General features: G+C 45.0%; 1 protein-coding gene across 4 annotated transcripts in view, besides 1 other annotated feature; it reads left to right on the top strand.

Annotated features, from left to right (window-relative positions):
• Ikzf3 (IKAROS family zinc finger 3) overlaps window positions 1-26,086 on the top strand; it is an 81,422-nt gene that overhangs the window by 42,795 nt on the left and 12,541 nt on the right. For 2 of the 4 annotated variants that reach the window (XM_006533204.4, NM_011771.1), the window contains 3 exons: window positions 12,648-12,905; window positions 14,218-14,385; window positions 17,547-17,663. In XM_006533204.4, coding sequence (XP_006533267.1) covers window positions 12,648-12,905; window positions 14,218-14,385; window positions 17,547-17,663 — 543 coding nt within the window. Of the gene's footprint in view, window positions 1-12,647; window positions 12,906-14,217; window positions 14,386-17,546; window positions 17,664-18,398; window positions 26,050-26,086 lie in introns of those variants that run through there. The other 2 variants (XM_006533205.4, XM_006533206.4) reach the window with 2 other exon arrangements.
• Window positions 4,502-6,278: an enhancer, noted in NCBI's record as "VISTA enhancer mm503". NCBI's record gives its function as "enhancer in: neural tube[6/12] | eye[9/12]" and the evidence as "EXISTENCE:transgenic organism evidence [ECO:0001131][PMID:17130149]".

The raw sequence follows: 26,086 nt of genomic DNA, 5'->3' as shown, positions 1-26,086 counted from the left end.
ACTGGCTCTAATTCCCTGCCCCTTGAGCTATCCAGCTCACCTACCGGAGAATCACAAAGCATCAGGATGGGAGAGAAAGCAAGATCCAAGTCACCATCTTATATAACCTAAGCACAGAAATGACGCCTCTTCTGCCAACTGGGAGGCATTTGGGAGGCTGCTTGCCACAAATGCTAATTGGTTTTCCAAATGGCCACACCATTTCCCATCCCCACCACCCATACACATGAGGATTGTGTTTTCCTCGTGTCCTTGTGTGTCTTTTTTAACTTAATCTTTCCAGAGGGTGTGAAGAGGCATCTTGTAGTTTTATCTGCATTTCTCTAACAAACAATGATAACTATTACCATTAGCCCACTGTTCATTTGTACAATCTATCAAGTGGGATATCAATGCAGACTTCCTATGTGCTTTTAAAAATCTGTTATGATAGTGCTAGCAACTGAATCTAAGGTCTTGTATATGCCAGGCTAACACTCTATTACTTGAGTTATATTTCATTTTTTAAAAGATTTATTTATTTATTCTATGTTGTAGCTGTCTTCAGACACACCAGATCCCATTACAGATGGTTGAGAGCCACCATGTGGTTGCTGGGATTTGAACTCAGGACCTCTGGAAGAGCAGTCATTGCTCTTAACTGATGAGCCATCTCTCCAGCCCTTGAGTTGTATTTCTATCCACTTGTGTGCCTACAACTGAGCTTTTAGTCTTATTATTGAATTATGAGACACTTCTTGTTTATGAATCAGGATTTTAGTATCATATCTAAGAAATCTTTGTCTAAATCAAAGTCATGAATATACCACATGTTAACCATTACACTTGGACTGTGCGATATCATGATGAATTTCATTACTGTAAAAACCCCATGAGGTATAGATTTTATCGCTGCACAAATGAGAAAATTCACAGAAGTCAGATTTTCATTAAAGCCCTGGGCTGGTTAGTGTGAGGCATTGGATTGTAGTTTCAGTTGGAAAAAAATAGTTAGATTCCATATTGTCATTGTCCTGTGGCTGTCAGTCCCTGCTTTATTCTTTGATTATGAATGGTCGACAGTCTCTATTAGGGATCGCTAGGAATTTCCATACAACACAGAGAGAGAAGCTGTGGGCTCAGGTCCTTGGCCAGCTTCTGCTCTGGTTTCCTTCTGTTGGACAGCATTCCCTCCACAGTCTCTGGTAGAGCTGAGATGTCTCTTTGCTTGCAGCCCTCTGGTGTGTGACTGGACAGCTGTTAAGCAGTTGTGCTCCCTGCTCCAGGGATGAGCACGTTCCAGTGACAAGATAGCATATTCCCTGGTGCGCTTTCATGGTGCATATTCACCTAGAAGACAGCGGAGCCCCTCCCGCTTACTTATGCTCTCGTCTCATTATTTGAATGTCAGGAAGGAAAGAATGAACAGAAAGGAGGGCTGAAAGTTCAAGTGATACGTTACAGATGGTCAACTTTATACTCTTTCTTTACACATGTTTTATTTCAATTAATTTAATATTAAATGCAAAAGACTCTCTTAGATTTCCATCTCTGCCTTTTCCCCCACTCCCCACTCCCACCCCCACCCCCGATAGTTCCTCGTATGCTTTGGGTCTGATTGCTGCACCTTCACTTAGAACAATTGATTGGTTTTCCTCTCTGCTAATGTGCTCGCTTTAGGCAAAGCTACAATCTGTGCAATTTTTAAAAACACCATCAACCCTAATTTTGTACTTGGGGCAAAGCGCGGAACGATCGTTCATCTTCTTCCCCTCTCACCTCCTTTCCTTGCTCCTTCCATTGGCTTGGTGAGCAGTCCCAGACCCGAGCCAAGCCCAGCAGTCACCGTTGAAGGTGCAAGGAGAGCAATCTGCCGCTATTGGAAGCGAAACACGATGTGCACACCCATTGTGCCAGCACTCCGGAGACTGGGCAGGACAGCCATGAGTTCCAGGACAGCCTGAGCTACGAGGCAAAACCCTGTCAAGGCTTGGGGGTGGATGTATCAGAGTTCAGTTAGAGGACAGCTTGTCCCACACAAACAAAACTGCAGGTTGGTCGCCCTCTCCCCGGCATTGCATTGACTGAATAAGGTGTCACACTCCTAGAATCCGCACACTGAAGAAGTAGAAGCAGAAGGATTAGAAACTCAAGGTCACCCTGACCACATAGTCCAAAGCTCGTCTGGGATGGATGGATTTAGAAGTGGGAAGCTATTGTGGTAGTTTGTGGATCGTGAAGCAAGTGTAGAAAACCAGGAAGTGACTACCCGTGTCCCTGGGCTCAGCAGGGAGATATAGTCAGGCAGTTAGGAGAGAATATAAAAGAAAAATGGAAAAACTTTGAAAAAAGCAGAGCCCTTCCCGCCTTGGCCTGGTTGTTATCAATGAATTGGTTCAGGCTACATGAGCAATTCATTCATTCATTCATTCATTCATTCATTTCCTAGAGTAACTAAGTCTGCAGGTTCTGGAACAGCCTTGAAACGATTCCTAGTCCATAAGGGAATAAATGTGTTATCTGTCCCACAACACACTACATACACCAGCAGCTACATGTGCTGTAACCATGGAAGACATTTCGGTTCACCTGTGACCCTGAGTTTGATATTGTGATAATCAGAAGGTTTTTAGCCAATTTGATTATATTTGAATTAACAGCCTTTGAATTTTCCTAAGAATTATATTTTAACATATGCTATGTAGATGTAGATGTTCATACATGTCTACATGTATATTTGTTTGGGATGGTATATATCTGTGTCAGATGCCTTCCTCTGTTGCTCTCCACCTTATTTTGTAAGACAGGGTCTCTTACTGGGACCTGGTGCAAACTAATTAATCAAGATTGGCTAGCCTCTGAGCTCCTCTGAGCTCCAGGGATCCTCTTCCCTCTACCACCCCAGTGCTAGGACTAAAGGTACCAGCACATCGCCCTTTCCACTGGGATGTTGGTGGTCCCAACTTAGCCCTCAGGCCTGTGCAGTAAGCATTTTACCAGCAGAACCATCTCCCTAGCCTCTAAGTAAATGCGAGAGCAAGCAAGAGAGAGAGAGAGAGAGAGAGAGAGAGAGAGAGAGAAAGAGAGAGAGGAAGGAAGGAAGGAAGGAAGGAAGGAAGGAAGGAAGGAAGGAAGGAAGGAAGGAAGGAAGGAAGGAAGGAAGGAAGGAAGGGAAAAAGAGAAAAAGTTGGAAGCCAAGCATGGCAAATACACTCCTATAATTCTGGCACTTGGAAAATGGAGGCAAGACAACCAGGACTTCAAAGCTAGCCTGGCCTATGTGAGAAAAAAAAAAAAAACAGTCAATTCCAGCACTCAGGAGGCAGAAGCAGGTAGAGCTCTGTGAGTTTGAGACTAGCCTGGGCTATGTAGTGAATTCTGAGACAGCCAGAGCTACAGAGTGAGATCCTGTCTCAAAAAAAGAGGGATAGATCCCCTGGAATTGGAAGGTTGGCTGGTTGAGAGTCACCAGGTAGGCGCTGGGGATTGAACCTGGGTCCTCTCCAAGAGCAACAAGTGCTCTAATCATGGAGCCATCTTGTCCAGCCTGTATTTTCATTCATTTTTCAGGCATAGCAATTACTGCTCAGAATTACAAATTCTAGATAAAATATAGATTCAAACAATAGATAAAAGAAATCTCTGTAGAGTTCTTTATTGTATTATTTTATGTATATGACTGCTTTGCCTGTATGAATATGCACCATTTTCGTGCCTGGTGCCCTCAGAGGCCAGAAAGGGGCATTGGGTCCCCTGGAACTTAAGTTACAGAAAGTTGTGAACCATGACATGGGTGCTGGGAAGCGAACCCAGGTGCTCTGTAAAAGCAACAGGAGCTCTTAAGGGCTGAGCCAGATGAAGATGGTCTTTGGAATGGGCGGAACTAAACGATGCTTTAGACTTACAGTGCTATGTGGTTCGGGAGAAGCCTTCATGCGCTGGTTGGTTCTTCAGGATTTTCGGGGTTTTTTTCAATGAAGGGCCATGCCTGGTTCCATGACATTTAAAAAGCTTCGCTAAGTCAGGTTGCTGAAACCTCACCTATCCCTGGGTGCAGAGTATTCCTGATGTTGGATGTAGCCAATCTTATCTAAATGGAAAGCCAAGAAATGTACTGAAATGATTGAACAAAGTCATTGTTGCTATTATCTGAATGAACTGTGTGGACAGTCAACGACCAAGGCACAGACTGGTGTCCTTGGTTAAACTGGCGGGGCGAGGGTGTCTCTTTTGTAACTGTTAACTTTGGGGGAGTGCGCTAATTCTCTTGCAATCGAAGTGACATGGTTTACCCAGTATGTGTGTAAATACTTGACAGAGAAAATTGAAAGGTGGAGGAGGACTTGTTTTCATGAGCACCTTAACCCAAGCCTGCTTGCTCGCTCTTCCGCGTGCTTGAGATGGGAACATCTCATCCCTTCGTAGATCGGGTCGCCTTTCCCGTTTTTTTGATCTTAAAATAGACACTTCAAAAAATAACAACGGCCCATCATCTTATCTTTAAAGGCCAGAGAAGAGAAACCGTAACAGGTCCTGCCAATCATTGATCAGAAGTTTAATATGCATTGAGACTTTAGAGTTTTAGTAAACACCCAAAACCCTCCATATTCCTTAGTTCTCAAAACATCAGAGTTTCTCTTTTCTCTTGAATGCCTTCATACATAAAATGGTGAACCAGGAAAAGGAAAAAGACGATCATTTCAGTGTTTTCATTCTTGATACAAAGAGGACATCCCGGGAAAGATGTACAGACATCACGTTTATGAGGGATCTAGTGGTTCTAGTTACCTGTGTGTGTGGACACTGTGTGAGTGTGTGGACACTGTGTGTGTGTGTGTGTGTGGACACTATGTGACTATGTTTGTAGACACTGTGTGTGTGTGTGTGTGTGTGTGTGTGTGTGTGTGGACACTGTGTGTGTGTGTGTGTGTGGACACTGTGTGTGTATGGACAAGACACCTACGGAACCTGCGTCTCCCGGTTTGCTTTTCCTCCATCAGGCTTCTAAATCCTATTAACAGCTGTCAAAACCTGGTAAACTATTTAGGTGCTTTCACAATTTGTTTAATTGGATAGTTAGGAAATGGCATGCTAGAAAATCCCCCCGCCTTTCTTTTAGCCTGGCTGAACATCTGTAGCATTAGGGCCTCATTATCTCTGAATTGGCATAGCAAGTCGGCGCATCATTAAAATGCCACATTAAGATGATTAAGCGTCTTTGTTATCCAGTTGACTTTTGCATGTGCTGAGGGTTTCATGGTTACGACCCTCCATCCTTGTAAAACACTTGAACAACATCATCCCGTTTTTTGTCTTCCCCGGTCTAACAGCCTCTATGTTGTTTTGTCCCTTCTGGCCACATCGCTGGCAAACTGACGGCCATTCTTTCACCCCTGGCCTTCCTGTTGGACTTTGAGATCTCGTGTTTCAGAGTGGAAATTCAGCACCTCCTATTAATACTCGGATGTTCCTTCAAGCAACGCGCCACCCGAGGAACCCAAGTTGCCTGTTCTGTGTGTCTTTGATGGGGTCTGCTCTCCAGGCGAGCATTTTATGTGCCTGTAAAAACAAACGGAGGCACAGTTGGCTGAGGCTGCTATGGCCCCTGAAGGACTTAGGGTCTGGATCCTTTCCAGGACCCATTGTTTTTGCAGTGTCTCAGGTGAAACCAAAAATGTCTACTCCAGGAGCTCGAGCCTTTCAAGTGATAAGCATCACCCCAGGAAGTGAAACCATGTGCGTCTGCCCCAGTGAGCCAAACCTTTGTTCTCCTCAGCCTACAAAATTCTCTCTAGGGGGTGTGTGTGTTAGTGTGCTCCATCCTCCTAAGCGGCCTCCTGAACACAGACAGCGATGGGAACAATGGTCCCCCAGAGCAGCTCCTTCAGAAAGTTTAGTTTAATCTAATTTCCTATGGGTTAGATTCAATTCAAACATCTTTTCCTCCCTCTGGGGATGTAGAGCAATTACTTTTATCAGCAATTTGTGGTTTGCTATGTTCTCTTCTCCCCAAGTTCAATTACATGAAATTTACTTAGGAAGCCTTTAATATTTTTTTTATTATGAAATAGATCATACACACAAAAAGGCAGATTATAATTAAACTTACAGTTTAAAGAACACTAATAAAGTGAGCATCGAGAGACCCATCACCCGACTTAAGAAATAAATCTTACTAGTGCCTAAGCGGCTTCTCGGTGCTGTTTGAAGAGTCAATTCAGATTGTCTGAGAAACCTGATCTAATTATAATAAGGTTAGAATTTACAAAACCAAGTGCGAGATTGCCCACATTGCAAACAGTTCATTCACTTTACAAAAGACTTCAGACTTTGGTTGGGAACGTAACTCAGTATGTAAAGCACCTCTTGCCTAAGTGTACCAAGCCCTCAATCCCTAGCACCCACAGGGTTGGCTCTCCAGTACCTACGTGCACACCTGGTACGGTAGCGCTTGCCTTTACGCCTTCCTCACATGATAGAGGCCCTTCTCCCTAATTAGTAGATCAAGGTGAGACTCCAAAAATATCCAGGTTTTATTTTATTTTATGAAATAGGGAGGTGAGGGGCAGACAGGCTATAGTGTGTCATGTGAGCTCAGAGGACAATTTGTAAGGGTCAGATGTCCCCTTCCACTGAGGGTCCCAGGAGTCAAACTCAGATCATGAAGCTTGCATAGCAAATGCATTTACCCGTCTCATTGGTTCCACAATTTCTGTTTTAAAAAACATGCAATCATGCCAGGCCATGGTGGCGCACACCTTTAATCCCAGCACTGGGGAAGCAGAGGCAGGTAGAGCTCTATAAGTTCGAGGCCAGCCTGGTTTAGAAAGAGAGTTCCAGGACAGCCAGGGCTGTTACACATAGAAAGCATGTCTTAGAAAACAAACAAAAAACAAACAAGCAAACACGGGCAGCCCCTGGTCTTCTGAGGTCTTTTTGTTTTGTTATTGTTTTTCCAGTGTTTGCTTGTTTTGGTTTTGGTTCAAGGTCTCACTATAGCCCCAGTCGGTCTTGAGTTTCCCGTCCTCCAGTCTCCACCTTCAGAGTACAGGGATTACTGATCTGTAGCGCCATTCCTGGCTAGTTTGATTGCTGTTATTACTTGGGTTTTAGTGTTTTTAAGAGGGAATTGGGGGACTGGAGAGATGCTCAGTGGTTAAGAATGGGACCTTTCCAGAAGACCTAGGTTTGAGTCCCAGGACCCGCATAGTGTCTCATAACTGTTCGTAACTCCGGCTTCAGGAGATCTGATACCCTCTTCTGGCCTCTACAGGCATCAGACATGCAAGTAATACACAGATAGACGTGCATATAAAACACCCATATGTGTGATATAAGATAATTTGTCTTTTATTTTGTTGTTGTTGTTGTTGTTGTTGAGAAAGGGTTTCTATAGCCACGGTTTATGCTGGAACTCACTATGTAGACCAGACTGGCCTCATACTCACAGAAATCTACTTGCCTCTACCTCCCAAGGGCTGAAATTAAAGGCATTTTCTACCATACCCAGTTACAAGATAAAATAATTTTCAAAAAATTAAAAGCGAGTATTTTTTTTACTTGATTTTGTTGTTGTTGCTTAACGCAGTCTTGTTATATTGCCTACAATATTCTCAAGCCCATGAGCTCCTGTGGTCCTTCTGCCTTAGCCTCCTGAGCAGCTGGGACACCAGGTACATAGTTAAGCCCAGCTCCTCAACTCATTAAAAGGAAAAAAGTGTGTGTGTGTGTGTGTGTGTGTGTGTGTGTGTGTGTACACGAGCGTGCACGTGTGAGTACAGGTACCCACAGAGGTCAGAAAGGAGTATTGGATACCCTGTGGCTGGAATTACAGATGGTTGTGAGTTGCCTAGTGTGGGCACTGGAGACAGAACTAAAATCTTCAGCAAGAGCCAGGTGTGCTTTGATCTCTGCCACCCTTTTCTAGGGCAGCCCCACCTCTGCTCTAGGTAGCTACTGGCAAAGCAGTGTCATAGAGAATACAGAGAGTTACAGAGAGAGACAGAGACAGAGACAGAGAGAGACAGACACAGAGAGAGACAGAGACACAGAGAGAGAGACAGAGAGACAGAGACACACAGAGAGAGAGACACAGAGAGAGAGACAGAGACACAGAGACACAGAGAGAGAGAGAGAGGGAGAGATACAGAGAGGGGGGGGAGAGAGACAGAGACACAGAGAGAGACACAGAGACACACACAGAGAGAGAGAGAGAGAGAGAGAGAGAGAGAGAGAGAGAGAGACTACTAGCCCAGGGCTGTGGCTTCTGCCCTCAGCTAGCTTAACAGCTGTAGGGAATAAGAGAGTTTATAAGCAGCCTAGAGGAAGAAAGAATGGGCTATTTCCCAGCTGAGGGAATCCAGGAAGACAGAGAGGGGAATTGGCGTTTTGCTTTAGGCTTGTGGCAATGTTGGGGAAGACTGTGTAGTCAGTGGAAGCAATGTGAACAGACCAAGGACACTTAGAAGTTTAGCTGGATGAGGAGATTTCAGGACTAAGAGCCAACATCCCAAGGATAAGCTTGGCCCGGATCTCAAAAAAGCCCTTTTAGTTTTGTTCCTGCATTTTGACTTTATTTTGTTGGCAGTGGAGAATATTCCAGAGTTTTGGCAGCTCTGTGACATGAGCCACACTTTAGTTTTAACACAAAACACAGTACACGGGATGAGCTGGAATGGTCCATATCATGAAGGCTCCGGATAGGAGGAGAGGACACGGGGCCAGGGAGTGATGGGTGTGGGAGGTGGTGGGTGAGCATCCTTGAATGTGTGACCCAAACAAGAAGAACAGAAGGTGACTGCAGGGCTCACAGCCTGAGTTAACTAACGGGGAAGAAATACTTTGACTTGAGAGGATTTGAAAATAGGATTGGAGAGGAGGGAAGTGTGGCATCTGGAACTGTATACATCTGGGGACTGATCACATTAGGCCTTGGTGGGACCCTTAAGAATGGTTGGGATTGCCCTAGAGAAGTATTCAGGGGGGAAAAAAACAGAGGGTTAGCCTCAGAACTTAGGAGGTAAGTGTGGGCAAATGAGTAAATTGTCCCAGGGCACAGAGTCGATTGCAGATGCCAGATTCCAGGGAATTTGGGGGAGCTAGAGGCAGTAAGTGTAAATCCAACTAGAAAGCTATGAGGAGAGAATGAGCTTAGGTTCCTTGTGATGCGATGCTCACCTAGACAGATATCGCTCCTCAAGAGCTGCTCACCTTGTTTTTTGAGACAGTGCACATCTCTCACTGAGCATACTTGTCAGCATTTCCTTGTGGCATTAGTAGATTGCCTGTGTTTCTTTGGCTCCAAGAAATCTTCCTCCCAGAGTATAGAATGAATCTCTTCAGTGGGAGTCCAGTGGCTTTCCTGGTTTGGGTTCAGTGGCCCATTTTGGAGGCTGAGGGCCCAGTGGCCTCTCAGGAATCCCATCTGTACCTTTGTGTCTCTCGGGTTTTGAGTCTGCACCTCTATTTGCCTTTCCATGATAAACCATAAAGTTGCTGAACCCCAGTAACTTTATTAGTTAAATTGTACTGTAGCCCCGACGGTCCTGGAGCTCTTTTCTGCTGCCCCTTTCAGTCCTGCTGGTCTTCAGTTCTCAGTAGAAGACGTTTTTCCGTTGAGGTTCTTTTAAACGCCTACATGCAAACTGAAGTGCACTCAAGCTTTGGTGGAATGTCACCCACAGCTGGAACAGCGGAGGCAAGGGGGGACACCAGCCTTGAGTTCACACTTCTCTTAAATGGTGAAAAAGAAAAACAACGCTCAAGGAAACAGATTCCATAGGAAAGCAGGCAAGATCCAGGAAGAAAGAAACAGAGAAACGAAGAAAGAAACGAAGAAAGCTAGCTAATCTCTTTCCCTGTAAGACACAGAAATCATTTCCCATCCAAGCAAGATGCAGCAGGAGACAACGTGGCCCAGCCACCCATAGCTGCAGTCAAGGGGTCGTGAACCACGACCTGTGACAAGCAGTGAAGCAGTGTGGCCCTGACGATGGTGGTTAGGCCTTGTCTTGCTCCATTAAGCAAACACAGTTAATACAGATGAAAGGAAACCCTGATAGAAGTGAAAATTGAAACCAGGGTGGAAGGCACAAGCCCCGTGCAGCTGCCGTGGCACTTCCTTCTCTGCTAGCAGGATCAACACTTCTGATATGTTTTGGAAGGGATGTAGTTTTTAAAAATATCGTGGGTTTTTTTTTTTTCTTCACAGTGTTTTGGGTTTTTACATCTACCCCAGTGAGAGAAGGATGTGGAATAGAGATGTTAAACAGATGTGGGAGGATGGGGTCCAACCCAACCACCTGGTAGTTTAAGTTTAGCACTATTTATTTATTGATTTATTGATTTATTTTTACATGTATGAATGTTTTGACTGATAGTATGTTGGTAACCACCTGTGTTCCTATGGAAGTTAAAAAAAAAAAAGGGACTTCAGATCCCTTGGAACTGGTGATAGGGGTGGTGGTGAGCCACCATGTGCATGTTGGGAACCAAACCCAGGTCCTCTGCAAGAGCAGCCAGTCCTCATAACTGCTGAGCCATCTCCCCAGACCCAGCATAACCTGTGCCAGGAACTGGCTGTGTAAAATTAGGAAAATGACTGACTCGTGTCTGCTTCCATATTTCCTGTCTGAGAAGGAAAGGGGCGGGGGGGGGGGGGTGGGGGAGTTGGATTAGCCAACCTCTAAATTCTCTTTTGCTCTAAATTCCATTGATTTGTGTTTCTTCGTGGGAAAGTAAGCCTTCCAATGTTTAAACACTCAGTGCTTGAAAGAATAAGCACCTACATAGCAAGCTTTGCTTATGAACATGTCTTACATGTTGGTCTCATGAGGCAAGTTTTTAGAGGGTTTTTTGAGAGGGTTAATATATAAACTTGCCTTCTCCATTTCTTCTGTTGTTTGGCTTTATTTTGGGGGACAGGACCTCATTCTGTAGCCCACACTGGCCAAAAACTCACTGTATAGACCAAGCTGGCCTCATACTCAGAGATCTACCTGCATCCTGGGCCTCCAGAGTGCTTGCACTATAGGTGCAAGCCACCATGTCCAGCCAGCCTTCTGTGTGTCTTACGTCCTCCCAGTTGGCAAAGTGTTTGCCACACACACATGAGAACCTCAGTTTAATCTCCAGCACCCAAATAAAGCAGCAGGTATGATGGCAGGTGCTTGTAACCCCAGCACTGAGGAGGTGGAGACAAGAGGCTCCTTGGTGCTCGCTGGCTGGCCAGCCAGCTTGGCCTGATCACTGAACCTCAGGTCCCAGTGAGAGGTGGGCACTGTCTCAAAAAACAAGGTGAACAGCTCTTGAGGAGCGACATCTGAGTTGACTTACACACACACACACACACACACACACACACACACACACACACACACAAGGGTTGTAGCAGGATAGAAGAGAGCACCAGGAAGTGGAATGCTGCTTCTGTTCTGTGTTCTGTTCCCCCTGACTGTTCCCACCTGCAAAAAAGAACGCACAACACAACAGCCCTTTAAAGAGCGGTGTTTAGTCATCCAGCTTACTTAGGTCAGGTCAGTCCCTCCTCTCAAGTCTAGTCCTATAATTAGTCTTGAGTTTAGTCTTACTTAGGGTAGGTCTAGATATCTCTTCCCCCGATGGGGTTGCACTCCGCTCATCCAGATCAATAGAAGTGGTTCGTTGGCTTGGATTAAAGCGTTACTTCCCTTGTCTGTCTCAACACTGTTGGCCCCACCAGATTTCCTCTGCTTTCAATGCTGTCTCTATCTCTTCCAAGGCAGAGAGATAAGAGAATCTTCCCACCATTCCCACAGAAGCAAAGCAGCAAAGCCCAGCTTCAACTCAGAAAAAAAACAGTTTCAAATCCATGGGCTGGAGAGACGGCTCAGTGGTTAAAGAGCACTGGCTGCTCTTCCAGAGGTCCTGAGTTCAAATCCCAGCAACCACATGGTGGCTCACAACCATCTGTAATGGAAACTGATACCCTATTGTAGTGTGTCTGAAGACAGAGACAGTGTACTCATACATAAAATAAATGAATAAATATTTTTTAAAAAAAATTCTCAGCTCTCGATATTCACGGTCTGCACGAAGACCTTTGTGACATCAAAATGAGAGGTTCATCTTGAAACCAAAGACCATGTCCCATCGTCTTTTTAACTGCAGCCACCAATAAAAGATCTGAGAACCTTTCTTCTCTCCAAGGACTAGGGACATTTTGTTCAGAATGTTTGTGTCATGGTCTCTGTGTGTGGTCACACCTAAAACTTGTCTCTAATCTTCTGGGCAGCCTAGGACTCTGCCATTTTATGTGTGTATGTTGGGAGGGGGTATGTGTGTGTTAGGATGTGTGTGTGTGCATGCACACATGTGTGTTCATTTGTGCATATGTGTGCGCTTGTGTGTGCGTTTGTGTGTGCATGTGCATACATGAATGTATACGTGTGTGTGCATGTGTATACATGTGTGTGCTTTTGTAAGTGTGTACATGTGTGTATGCTGCTCTAACTGTGGTTCCGAATTCAAACAGTGAATGGTCTCCCTCACAGCATTTTTTTGTTTTGATTGTATACAACATTCCGTGAGCTTACTCTGTCCTTAGTTGTCAGTTGTGGGTCTCTTTTCTGAGCCGCTTCACAGCTTCAAATACAGTCATCGTTCATTTCTTGCTCTTCTGTCCCCTGCAGAAGATTCGATGAAAGTGAAAGATGAATACAGCGACAGAGATGAGAACATTATGAAGCCGGAGCCCATGGGAGATGCAGAAGAGAGTGAAATGCCTTACAGCTATGCAAGAGAATACAGCGACTATGAAAGCATTAAGCTGGAGAGACACGTGCCCTATGACAACAGCAGACCAACCGGTGGGAAGATGAACTGCGACGTGTGCGGGTTATCCTGCATTAGCTTCAACGTCTTGATGGTTCATAAGCGAAGCCATACCGGTAAATAGTCTCCTCTGTCCATTCTCAGAACTGTCCTCATGCAGTCCTGTGAGGAGTGAAGTGGCAGAATGGGGGGTCTCTCTTTGGACTCCTCCATTGCTGTCTGCTATAATGTTGGTGCCTCTCTTTGCGTTGCCAATTTACCCAGTGGCTCCTGTTTGTGCTTCGCTATGCGTTTGGCAAACACGGTGCAAATACTGTGGCTAAAGAGAGACGAGCAAAGGCCTGGTGTAATGTCTCACACCTGTAAACCCAGGGTGCGGGAGGCAGAGGCAGACAGATCTCTGAGTTTGAGGCCAGTCTACATAGTGAGTTTCAGGACAGCCAGAGCTACATTGTAAGACTCTGGAAAGACAGAGAGACAGAGAGAGTCAGAGAGAGAAGCAGGGAGAAAGAGACAGAGACAGAGAGAGATAGACACTCAGAGAGACAGAGAGAGGGAGACAGAGAGATATGGAGTCAGAGAGATAGAGAGAAACAGAGAGACAGGGAGAGACATAGGGGCACAGAGAGATAGAGACAGGGAGAGACATTAGGGGCACACAGAGAGATAGAGACAGGGAGAGACAGGTCCTCTTACTGTGGATAAAAGGATATGAGTTTTATCGTCAGTCTTAAAGACATCTTCGTTTGGTAAGCAAGGATCCATAGGAAGGCCTGTGAACAAGTCAACACCGAGTCAATAGACTCCATATGACGAAGAGACTCTGCACAGGCAGACTGGTGCCTTGATCCCTCGTTACATCGCGCATCTAAGCATGCCTCCGTGGCTCAGTCCCAGTACTCAGGAGGCTGCAGCAGGAGGACCATCATGATGAGTCCCATGCCACCCTGGGCTGCAGAGGAAAACCCTGTCCAAAATCCCAGCACCAGCACAGGAGGCAGAGGCAGGCAGTTTCTGTGAGTTTGGGACTAACCTGGTCTATATAGTAAGTTTCGAGCCAGGGCTACAAAGTGAGGTGCAGTCTCAAAAATAAGAAAATGAAGTCTTGACTCTGTGAGTCCGTTTTGCAAAGGCAACTGCATTCAGATGCCAAGAAATGGAGAAACCTCTAGAAAGCTCCTGAGGCAGCTCGTGTTCCTGACTCAAGCAAGATGACAGCTAGAATTGCTGGTCTGAGTGGGGGCGTTCGTTCTTCACGGAGGAAGCTCCCACAAGTCTCTTCACCTGAAAAAACCCAGTTCCCAAGCGATCTGTGTCACTGTGGGGAGAGGTGCCCAGGGATGGGCCTTCACCTTAGGCCTCTAATCTGTGCGCCCGCCTTCCCACTTACCTTGTGATCAGCGATCTCCTTTTTCCTCCTTTCTGAAGGCGAACGCCCGTTCCAGTGTAATCAGTGCGGGGCATCTTTTACTCAGAAAGGTAACCTCCTCCGTCATATTAAACTGCACACGGGGGAAAAACCTTTTAAGTGTCACCTCTGCAACTACGCATGCCAAAGGAGAGATGCGCTCACGGGACACCTTAGGACACATTCTGGTAAGTGAGGACATGGACATCCCATACCTAGTTGAGTGTGGAGGCCTCCATCTGTCACCTCCCCCACCCCCCACCCCCAGGGGTTGCATCAGCACGGTCCTCTAGGGCTAATGCACTTCCATTAAGGCATTAATTGCTCTCCGTCTGCCTCACTGGAAACCGTTCCCCCAGCAGCCTTGTGTCTGGAGAGCAGCAGCAATCAAACAAATTACCACGCCTTTGTGATTTTTTTTTTGGTGAGAAAAATTGTGTCCATCAGTATTTTTATGGTAAACTAATTGTTAAGGGGTTGTTTTCTTAATTTGCACACACACACACACACACACTTTCCAGTTTTCCATTCAGAAACTATACATGCAAACTATGTACAGCTTGTAAATTATTATAAAATATAAACAGGGGTGGGGCGGAAGCGCTGAAGCGATGACGCAGTGGTTAGGAGCCCAGATTGCTCTTCCAGAGGACCAGGATTCCGTGTTGACATCCATATCTTGTTGCCTTATAGCCAACTTCAGCTCCATCTCCAGGGGGTCCAACAGCTCCGGTCACCACAAATGCTTGTTCTCACGTGTATATACACCACATAATCATAAATTTAAAAAAGAAAAGAAAAACTGTGACTCAGATATAAATTATTATTTGAAGTTCGTTTTGGTTGTTCTGGGCTAAATTTTTTTCTTCATTTTGTTTTAGTTTTTGAGCTAGGAGCCCTGCGTTGTAGTCCTGGTTGGACTGAAACTTACTATGTAGACCAGGCTAGCCTCAATGTCATAGCCATCTTCCTTCCTTACCTTCGGGGTGCTTTAATCGCAAGTGTGCACCACCCTACCCAGCTTCTGGCTAAATTTCCTAACCCCAACTTCCCCCTTCCCGGCCTGCTTATTTTTAAGCTCTAAGAGCAGCCTCAAGAATTCTTAAAAAGCCACATACTGCCTTGATCTTGTCACTCCTTGTTTTGAACAAGCAAGATGACACTTTTTTTTAACATTGAGAATTTCCCTCTTAGAAAAATAAGGCTAGTCTTATTTTCAAAATCGGGACCTCATGTTCTTGATGTTATCTGTCGGCATTTTAATTTGAGAGAGAAAGAGGTTTGTTTTTATGTCAGACCATGTTACTGCTTTGACTAAACCCCGGCCCCATCTCAAAGCTACTCCCAATTCAGAGGAAGATTAAACAAGCCAACCTCAGCAAAACCCAGGACAGATCATATGTGTCAAAGAGGGGTTCTCTCTCTCTCTCTCTCTCTCTCTCTCTCTCTCTCCCTCCCTCCGTCCCTCCCTCCCTCCCTCCCTCTCTCCCTCCCTCCCTCCCTCCCTCTCTCTCTCCCTCCCTCCCTTCCTCCCCTCTCTCTCTCCCTCTCATTTTAGCTCATTTGCCAGTGTAACAAATCAGCAATGGGCATGATGGGGCAACAAGAAAACAAAAATAAGATTTATCTCCTGTTGCCCTCTTTCAAGCATAAACCTAGTAGGTGTTTTGAGACAGACTCCAGAGCACCCAAGTTATGCAGGAATGAACATTTTTAGCCATTGCAAACCTGTACTTTATTTTGATTTAGGACTTCATAAGGATCCTTTGAGAGTATTTTTACTCCCAAAGCAAGAGGAATTAGAAAATAAAACATTTCATGACAGAACCGGGTGACTCAGTGGTAGCATCTTGGCCTAGTACACAGGAGGCTCTGGGCTTGCTCCCTCATATACCAGAAACAAAAGGGGGGGAAACCCATTTCAGTCTCTAAAACAATGACAATTTTTTTTAGGTTATGTTTTATCAATAGACAAAAACAAAACAAAACAAAACAAAACCTTGTAAAGAAAGCTGAAAGTGTTGCTTTCCCATGAATAAACTTACGGGGAAACTTCTGATTTGCTTTAGAAAATTAGTTGAAGTCACTTTTGTAATTTGTTCTTTCATTTGTTTTGTTTCTTTGTTTTAAGACAGGGTCTCACTTTGTAGACCAGGCTGGCCTGGAACCCACAGAGATCTGCCTGCCTCTGCCTCCCAGGTGCTAGGATTAAAGGGTTGTGCCACTATGTCTGGCTATTGCAATTAATTCTTAATTCTATTATTAAAAATATTCCTTGTTAAGCAGTCATGGTTTGGCCATGCTTGTTTGAGGCCACTTGATAAGAATGGCCTGCACACCCCAAAATGTGGGTGTCTGATTTGTCTCTAGCCTGATCCCAATGCCCACAAACCTCCTAGTTCCTTACTTAAAGTAGATAGTTGTCACAGCACAGGAAGGATGCCTTCCCATTCCCATCAATTTTATGGGAATGGGCATTTTCTCTGCACACTTGTGCCCAAGGAGGTCAGAAAAGGGCATCAGATTCCCCTGGTCCTGGACTTACTCTGGATGGTGGTGAGCTGTCAGGTGTGTGCTGGGACTCAAACCCTGGTCCTCTCTGAGAGCAACAAGCACTCTTGCCACCCCAACCGCCCCAGTAGTAAGTACTCCTAACTGCCGAACCATTGTCCCAGGTCCCAAATAAAGTGCTTTGTTTTGGTTTTGAGACAGGGCCTCACTATGTAGACCAGGTTGATATCAAAATCACAAAGAGCCTCCTGTGTCTGCTGGGGTTAAAGACATTGTCACCACATCTGGCTGCATTGCATTTTGTACCAACTACCCACCTTGAAGAACAAATGGCTATGGTTTCTCTGTTTGTCGTCCTTCCTTCCTTCCTTCCTTCCTTCCTTCCTTCCTTCCTTCCTTCCTTCCTTCCTTCTTTCCTTCCTTCCCCCCCTTCCTCTTCCTCCTCTTCCTCCTTCTATGTTTAACTCTAGATCCCCTAGGACTAGGGTTACAGCTGATGCGATTCACCCCATATGGCTGCTGGAACCAAAGCCCAGACCTCTGGAAGAGCAGCCAGTGCTCTTAACTGCTGAGTCATCTCTCCAGCCTTCTAGACCTGTTTGTGTTAACCAAAAAGACATGAGATTTTACCTGAAGCCAAACACTAAACAAAACAGAGTTTGCCCACTCCAGACCCTTCTTTCTTCGAAAGACTGTCCTTTTTCAATGTGTTGCTGTGATAGTGGACAGTACCCTTAGTTCAGCTTAACAGAATGTGACAGCAACATAGACTTGGAGGAATGGGTCTGGCCAGGCCAGCATGCATAGGGTCCCTGAGTACCTTGAGTCTTCCTTCTAGTGGAGAAGCCGTACAAGTGTGAGTTCTGCGGAAGAAGCTACAAGCAGAGAAGCTCCCTGGAGGAGCACAAGGAACGCTGCCGAGCTTTTCTTCAGAACCCTGACCTGGGGGACGCTGGTGAGTGGCACAGTGCTAGGTCGCTGGCCATGTCAGTGAACGTCTGTTCTTCTAGGTGCTGGAGACAGATCCTAGATGGAACAAATGAGCAAGGCGGAGAGATCGTGAGTGCTATGGAGAAAAACAGAGCATAGAGGGTATGGCTGAGCTTGGGAAGCTGCCAACCGTGCAACATGTCAGGGGACTTAAAGGCATGGCAGGGAGCCCCATAGGTCGCTTCTTCCCACCTGTTTCCCATCCCCCCATAGGGATGCAAAGCCAGAGGGGAGAAGGGAAACCAGAGCTTATCAGGCCTTGTAGTCTATCGTAAAGGCCTTTGAGAGAAACGGAAAACCTTTGAACATGGACAGGTGATGTCACCGGACCGCTCACTTGAAAGCCATCATCTTACCTGTTTATGAAAGTAGGTTGTGCCGAGAACAAGGCGAGATAGATCTGGGGGAATCCAGTTAGGAGTCTGTGGCAGGAATTCACGCCAAGGGAAACTGTCTTGGCCCTGACCAGGTGATGGTGTTCCGATTCTGTAAACACATCTCAAAGGTAGAGCCAGGGCGGAGCCAGCAGGATTTCCTAATAGTGTTGGAATGGCACAGAATGTGGCACAGGCTGGGGAGTGGTCAGTGAAGAACCAGTTAAAAAGTGCAAGGGCCCAAAGGTGATGTCCTTGTCTGCGCATGTGACTTACTGCGATGTCTGTGTTTGGCTTTAACAGGTTTCTTATTTTCTCCAGGGATTTGAACTGTCTGCTTCCTGATCGCAGGTTGAAAAGCTCTGCTTCTCCTCCACGTCCAGGGTGGCTTCATTTCCTTCTCTTCTTCTACTTGCATCAGCCTAAAGCTTGTCTTGTACGGCATCTCTGGTGGTCATCCTTCCTCCTATCCATTTGGCCTTCAACCTGATTCTTCAGTGTGGGGTGGGGACTTGGTTGTTTGGTTCTGAGAACCAAGTGCTTGTATAGCGGGAAGCAGTCCTCATGGGCATTGGTGTCTGACAGCTGTAACTGCACTGGGACCTTTTGAGTGGCCTGAAGCAGGGTGATTACAGAGTGCGACCGAGCAGAATGGAGGAGTTGTGAAAAGCAGAGTGGAAATCCTGAGTGCTCTCCCTCGTGGAGTGGAAGGAGACTGAGCTTTAGTTAAAGCCTGGTTCCCGAGTCCAGCGCTGGGCCTCAGAAGCCTGTGGGTCTGTGCTCACCTCTACCTCTCATTCTGATGGCATCTTGGGTTTTATCAAGGACCCTCATTGACCGTCTTGGTTCTGGAGAGTGATGCTTGCTCTTTTAATAAAACAACTAAAGCTTGGCGTTCACCCTCTTTGGCAGCATGCTTAGTAGTGAGTTTAGTGTTTGCCTAAAAAAGAAACATCTAATCCTGTGTTCTTCATTTAGACGTGGAAAAACAAAGACTTGTCAAAATCCATTGACTAACTGAAAAACCACTAGAACTTTAGCTTGCTTGTTTAGATTGTGTGTGTGTGTGTGTGTGTGTGTGTGTGTGTGTGTGAGTGCACTCAATTTGTGTGTACATGTGCATGTGTGCATGTGTCTAGCCATATTTTTTGTTTTTAAAGTACAACTTAAGGTGCAGTTCATACCTATTTGTAGCTGAAAAAGAGTCCACGTACAAATTTACCACATTCTGCTTTTCTATTCATCGATTAATAGGTAGCTGATTTAGTTTCCATTTGGGGGAATAATAAGCTATATTTTTAGTGATCTTATATTATCTGGATAGCAAAAGAAATAAAGCAACACATACTGAATAGATGTGTGTGTATACATGTGAGTGTATGTGCATGTGTATATATGTGTGAGTGTGTGTGTATGTATTTATGTGTATGTGTGTATATGTGTGTGTGTCTGTATGTATAAATGTGTGTGTATGTATGTATAAATGTTTGTGTGTCTATATGTATAAATGTGTGTGTGTCTGTGTGTGTATGTATGAATGTGTGTGTATGTGTATGTATGAATGTGTGTGAGTGTGTGTGTGTGTGTGTGTGTGTGTGTGTGTGTGTGTGTGTGATGATTCTCCTGGAAACAGGAGGAGAACCAGCAAGTTTTCTTTGATAAACAATATATTTGAAGTGATTATTCCCCATGCCATTTTAGTGATTTGAAGTTTTAAAAGTTAACAAAAGAAGTATTTAGATCGTTCAGAAGTGCTGGACAGTTGGGGAGGCGCTGAGCTGCAGACTAAGCTAATTTGTATTCATAGGGGTGTTCGATGGATGCGTGCAGCATAGTTTAAGTCTCAGCAAAAAGTGAAGGGTTAACCAAGTCAGCAAGTTTTGATTTGATTCTTTAGTTTGTTTTGGTTTGGGTTTTGAGATGTGGCGAGCCTCTCTATGTAGCCCTGGCTGGCCTTGGACCTGCAGAGATCCACCTGTTTGTGCTTTCTGGATACTGAGATTAACAGAGGGGTGCACCACCATGCCTGGCTTTGATTTTTTTTTAGGTTACATCATGGGTAAAGTCACAGCTTAATAAAGTATAAATACCACATGCCACATCTCTATGACTGAGACTCTTCGGTCTTAAATAGTGTCCATACATTTTTTTTTTCTGAGATCCAAGTGTGAAGGCTTTCTGATCCAACCCAAGCCAACCCCTCATCGACAACATTGGTTTCCCATTTCTATTTCCTTCCTGTAACTAGGAGTCCGGTGTGAATACCGTGTTCTATCCCAAGCCTGACCAATGCAGTAAAGTTTTTCTACTCTCTGCCTCCATCCTCTCTCCATGCTGGGATTACAACCATGTACCACCATACCCAGTCTGATGTGGCAAAAGAAGCATTGGCTTTGTGTGGGCCACACAATCAAGCAGCTATACTTACCCGTAGTGCGGCACATCCTAAAGCTTTATCCCTCTGGGGTCCCTTCTAAAATGCTATCCGAGGCAGAGCGCAGTGTGGCAACAGTGATACCCGGGATGCTGCGGTAGGATGATTCTGATTTGGAAGGTAGGATAGCAAGACCCTGTCTCCAAAGAAAAAAAGCTGAGTAAGTTAAGTTGCGGTGAGAGACGAGCTGAGGACAAAGTCGCCTAGGCTGGAAAGCAGGCCTTCCTGGAAGGAGACAGGTGAAATGCCCTCAGAGTAAAGCGCAGCCTCTGAGAGAACACCAGCGTGAAGTGACAGAACCTCCAGCTGTCCATTCTTTTATTCGGACACAGCCGGTTCAAGTCTAGATGTGCCACATCTCGTGTCAGAACTGTTTGCAAGGATGAGGAAAGCTAAACTCCTGTCCCTGTAGAACACCCAGTCCACTGAGGCACTGCTCTAGTAAGGGAGACACGTGAGGTATTGCAAGTTCAGCCCAAGTCTGTGCAGGTGCCGTGGGTGACATCATCACAGTCTTCTGGTCCTGCTGCCTAAAGGAGTCCAGGTGACCAGAGGAGCGATTGAGGACCACGAGTTTCCTCTCCGTGTCACCTTGGTCTTCCTGGGGTCCAAGTGGCTTCATTTCACACGAGTTAGACTTGTCTAATTTTCTTGTGAGTAATCATGCATTCTGGCAATAAAAAAACCTTTTTGTTTGCAGTGCCAAAACTCAAGCCAGGGCCTTGTGCATTCTAGACAAGCACTCTACCGCTGGTATTAACATCTATAAAGTAATTGGCTAAACCCTGGTGTGACAGCACACACCTTGGATCCAGCACTTGAGAGGCAAAGGCAGGAGGATCTCTGTGAGTTCAAAGCCAGTTCTGTCTACAGTGTAGACTCTACACAGAGAGACCTTGTCAAAAAGAAAAACCCTAAAGTGACCAATTAATTATGTTTATTTGTGAGTCTAGGAGTTAACATTTCTCTTCTCTCTGCTTGTCTCAGTTGAGCTAATGCAAGCACAAGGGTTTCAGGATTTTTTTTTAAGCAAGGTAACACACTTTTTCTTCTAAAAGTAAAGAAATAAAATAAAATAAAATAAAATAAAATAAAATAAAATAAAATACCAACTCTGTTTCCCTAAGTCCTCACCTCACTTGCTCACAGGACAACAGTTTCATGCAACTTTTTTTTGTTTGAACCTGCCTTGTCTTTGATAGTGATCTGTTGTTAGACAATCTTGTTGCACAATGACTCCTCTTGTTCCCGTCCCTATTAGCTGCTGACCACACCATAGAAGCGACAGGAAGCAGTGACTGGTTTAAGCTCCATTTAACACTTCGAGCCCTAAGGAAGGATTTTGCAAAAAGCAAAAGCAAAACACCACCACTTAGTCAAAGCTGCAATCGCCTTGAGATTTTTTTTTCTTTTAAATGCATTATGGAAACAATTAATAGCTAAGGCACGAGCAGAGATGAAAGGCAGTGGGTCACTTCTGCGATTGTGATTTTCAATGACGCTTTATTATTTTTCCAGTATGCCTTTACAATCTATTGCTAGTAAAAGTTGACATTACTTACCATGTAGTAGACACATGATGTGAAGGGACAGTGTCCCAGACCTACCCCCGTGCCCACTCAGGAACCAAATATGCCAATGTCTACCATCCCGGATTCCCCACCCCCACCCTGGCAACATTAAGCTGACAAATAGCACCTAGGAACGGATTCCTATTTCCTCATCTAAACTCATATCTTCTTCCCTTGCCATCTTGCCAAACTTGTTTTCCTCCATTTACATTTCTGAGACATTTCTGTAGCAAGATAGCAAGTCTAGACAGTTGAGTCGGGAAGACCTGGAGCCAGAAGGCTCTCTTTTGTCTTTTCAGTATAGTTCCTAAGCAATCGCTTTGCTCAGAGGACACTGACATCTGACTTAGTGTTTCAGTGTTTGCTATTCAGCTCTTTTATTCATCAGATCTCTGACAGGTCAGAAGTGGAAAGGTCTAGGAAAGAAAATAGAAGTGTCCTCTATGTTGTTGCCATTAGCCTAGGTCCACTTGGCAGTTAGAAAACACTTGAGTCTGTGGAGATAATCTCAGCCCCAGAGGGGTTGTTCCCTGTGGTTGGGGGACCTGGAATCAGAGAGTCAGTGAATGACAGATATGGGGAGGGTGCAGGGAATGGGAATCTGCCTCTTGGTTTCTTGCAGAAGGTACCTCCCTCTAAGCAGAACTGTGAAATAGGGAAATAAAATAGGAATAAAAAGGAAAGCCTCGAAAGTCTCGTGCTTCAGGTTATCTCTCCACCCATGAACACTCCTGAATGTTATTTTTTTTTTTTTTATGTCAGCCATTTGGTCACTGATTGCTGTGTTGAGAGTTATCTGGAAATGACTGTTTGAGACCAGCTTGGTGGGTAACCAGGAATGAGAAAGGTGATGTTATCTCAGAAGGCTGCCATTTAGTGACATGCCCTAATTACAGTTATTTAGGTCAACGTGTCCACGCATCAGCATCCTCTCAAACGCAGAGGATGTTGATTGCGTGTGCCCACAAACCTGCTGATGCTGATGGTGACTTCGGTGCAGCATAAGCAGTGGCTCCTAAAAGATAAGTGGGAAACCAAGGCACTGCGCTCGCTCAGGGTAGGTCCTAGGTCATGATGTGCCCAGGAAGGGAGCGACCGCAAGGGACAGAACACGGTGGTAAGAAATGGGGTCAAAAGGAAAAATTCCCTAAATATTTTCAACTTCATTTCAATCTAGATCATTTCAATAAGAGCTACAAGAGTGATCCTCTCAATGGCACCCCTAGAGTACAGACATGGCTCCCCTGCTTCTAAGAGAAAGGAAGTGTAAAGAAATGATCCCTCATATTGGGAAACAACTTCAAATTCCAGTCTCTGCCTTTCATCTCTCTGCTCAAGGGGCTTTGGGTAGCGCCACATCTGGTGGTGGTTTGTGTGAACGGAAATAATACGTGTGATCGTTTCCTCTTTGGTCATTTTAACCTGTCCCTGGACTGAACAGAATTTGACCCACTTCAGTGGGTAGCAGGGTTCTGTCTACAAGTACCAGAGTCCAAAGACCTTACGGAGTCTGAATGCTGCCCACGCCCCTGGCCCTGAGCATGGTGTGTTCATTTACATAAACCCTGTTGACAGCTGGAGCAGAACTCAGGATGTTTTTTGACAAGAGCCAGGAGTTTTTTTTTTTTTTTTTTTTTTTTCAAGAGCCAAAGTCAAGTAATGTTGGCGTTGTCTCTACCCCCTTTTTTTTTTTTTTTTTTACTTTTGGAGACAGATTTTCTTTTATTACTGACTTTAAAATCCACACAAAGTTTTATATGGTATGACACCTGAAATAGAGTTCTTTTGATGATGGTACTAAAGTGGAAAATAATTAATCCTTGGAATGATCCTTTTCCAATCTGGCATTGACTCTCTCTGGCCCAGGCTGACTGTCCTGCCCTGCAGTTCTTTCTCTGCTGTTCATTTTCTGCAACGGTAACCATGGTCACGTGTCCTACAGACCATGTGCTAGAATCTCTTCACACAGCCAATGCCCAGACTCTTCTATTATAGAGCAAGGGCTGACTCTTCCGGGACCTGTCCTAGGAGTATCTCATTCTGGAAGCTGTCGTTAGCTTTTAAAATCTAGTTCCTTAAACGAATTACATTTTCTTCTTCCTTAGACACGTTAGAGATGTGTGGCTATTTAGCTTAGACCTTCTGACGTGCTCAGATAAAACAGAGACATGTTCATAACATCATAGTTTTTGCTAAGATAAGGATGCACACACCATGGCCCTTGAGCCGAGTGCAGCCAGCAATCTGTCTGTGCACAGGACTTTTACCATTTACCTATTGTATAGGTAATGTACGTGTGTTATATGAACATGTCCATGTGAGACGTGCCTGGAGCCAGAAGTTGACTTGGGATGTCTTTCTCAATCACTGTCCACCTTATTTCTTGAGACAGGGTCTCTCATGGGCTTGCAGATTCAGCTAGATTGCGTGGCCAGTGAGCCTCTAGGGTCTACTGGTCCTGTTTCCCTGGTGCCGGGGATACAGGCCTGGGCCACAGCACTGGGGATCGACATTCAGGTTCTCAGGCTTATATAGCGAGCATGTCACTGACTGAGCCACTGCCCAGCCCAATGTTTACATTTTTAAAGAGCCGTAGAGTAGGAAACATGAGTATAGAAAGAGACAATACAACCCACAAATTTAAAACTATTCACAACCATCATGAGCATAAAAGTGTGCGTGTGCAATCCCAGGACTTGAGAGGTTGGGGCTGTGTAACAGAAAGACCCTGTCTCAAAAATAATAATGATAACAGAATAATCATACATAGTATTTTTACTCTTTGTGTTTTTTGTTTGTTTGTTTTGTTTTGTTTTGTTTTGTTTTGTTTTTAACTGGAATAATTTAATGATCTTTGAGCCTGGCTAGCATTATAAAGTCTTAGGCCTTGTACTTATAGCAGCTAGGGAGTCTTCCCTCTGGAGCCGTGATGTCTCTCTCACTAGCTACTGCTGGCTGTAGCAAACTCAATTATATTTGTTCAGTGTATCGGCACTATTTTTATATCCCTCTAGTGGACTGAAATTCTAGCTCCTCTCCCTCCCCAGAGTTTCACATGGTAGTCTAGGATGGCCTACAACTTACTGCATAGCCCAGGCTAGTCTCAAATACATGGCAGTCCCCTTTGCCTCAGCCTCCCAAGTATTGGCATTATAGGTGTGAGCCACTGTCTCCTGTTGAAGCTGTCTTTTAAAATCATCTTAGCAAGCTTTGAAAGCATACTTGTCCTGGCCTCTCTAGAATAAAAGGGAACCTTCCTATAGATATATCTTATGTGTGTATAAGGCAATTAGGCAATACTACTTTACAGCCGGGCCAGAGAGCTCTAGCCTGTGCCATCTGATGCCTAGAGATGGGCTGATCACGAATCCACAGTCTCAGGCAGTTGCTATTCTCCCTTTTCAGTAGAAATATAATGGAAATATAGTAAAACAAATTGCTCTTTAATTTCAAAACAACAGTGGGGCTCAGGCACACTTTAATGGAAACAATTTTCAGACGTGAGGAACATACAAAGCCACACACAGAACCCAGAGAAACGGAATGTGAAAGATAAGAACAGAGAGAAACGTAGTAAAGAAAAAAATGACTCAGTATTTCAATACCCAAATCACTGAGTAGATTTCTTGCTATCTGGGTGAGTGTATCTATTTTCAAAAGTGCTATTAGCATAAACAGAGCAGTAAATCTGGGGCACCATGCCCTCTTTTTTTTTTTTTTCAAAGTTGTTAAGAAGAATTATATCAGTGTGCAGGTGTCACGCGCGGTTACTCAGAATCAGAAAGAAGGCCGATGGGGGTTAGGAGACCTCCATCTATCTATCTTTTTGCAACCAACCACGTCCAAGCTATTTCTTCAACACTTCCTCTTGCTAATGAAGGTACTAGCTGGGGATGGGTCGGGCTTTCCCATCTCAGCATAAGACTGCAAGATTTGAATGTGCCCCTGAACCGGCCTCACTGACCACAGCAGGTACCCGGGGGGGGGGGGGGGGCAGAGATCTAAGCAG

Source organism: Mus musculus, chromosome 11 (assembly GCF_000001635.26).
Source record: "Mus musculus strain C57BL/6J chromosome 11, GRCm38.p6 C57BL/6J".
Classification (NCBI taxonomy): domain Eukaryota; kingdom Metazoa; phylum Chordata; class Mammalia; order Rodentia; family Muridae; genus Mus; species Mus musculus.
The sequence above is the reverse complement of the archived record's forward strand: the minus strand, read 5'-3'. Positions and strand labels throughout refer to the sequence as shown.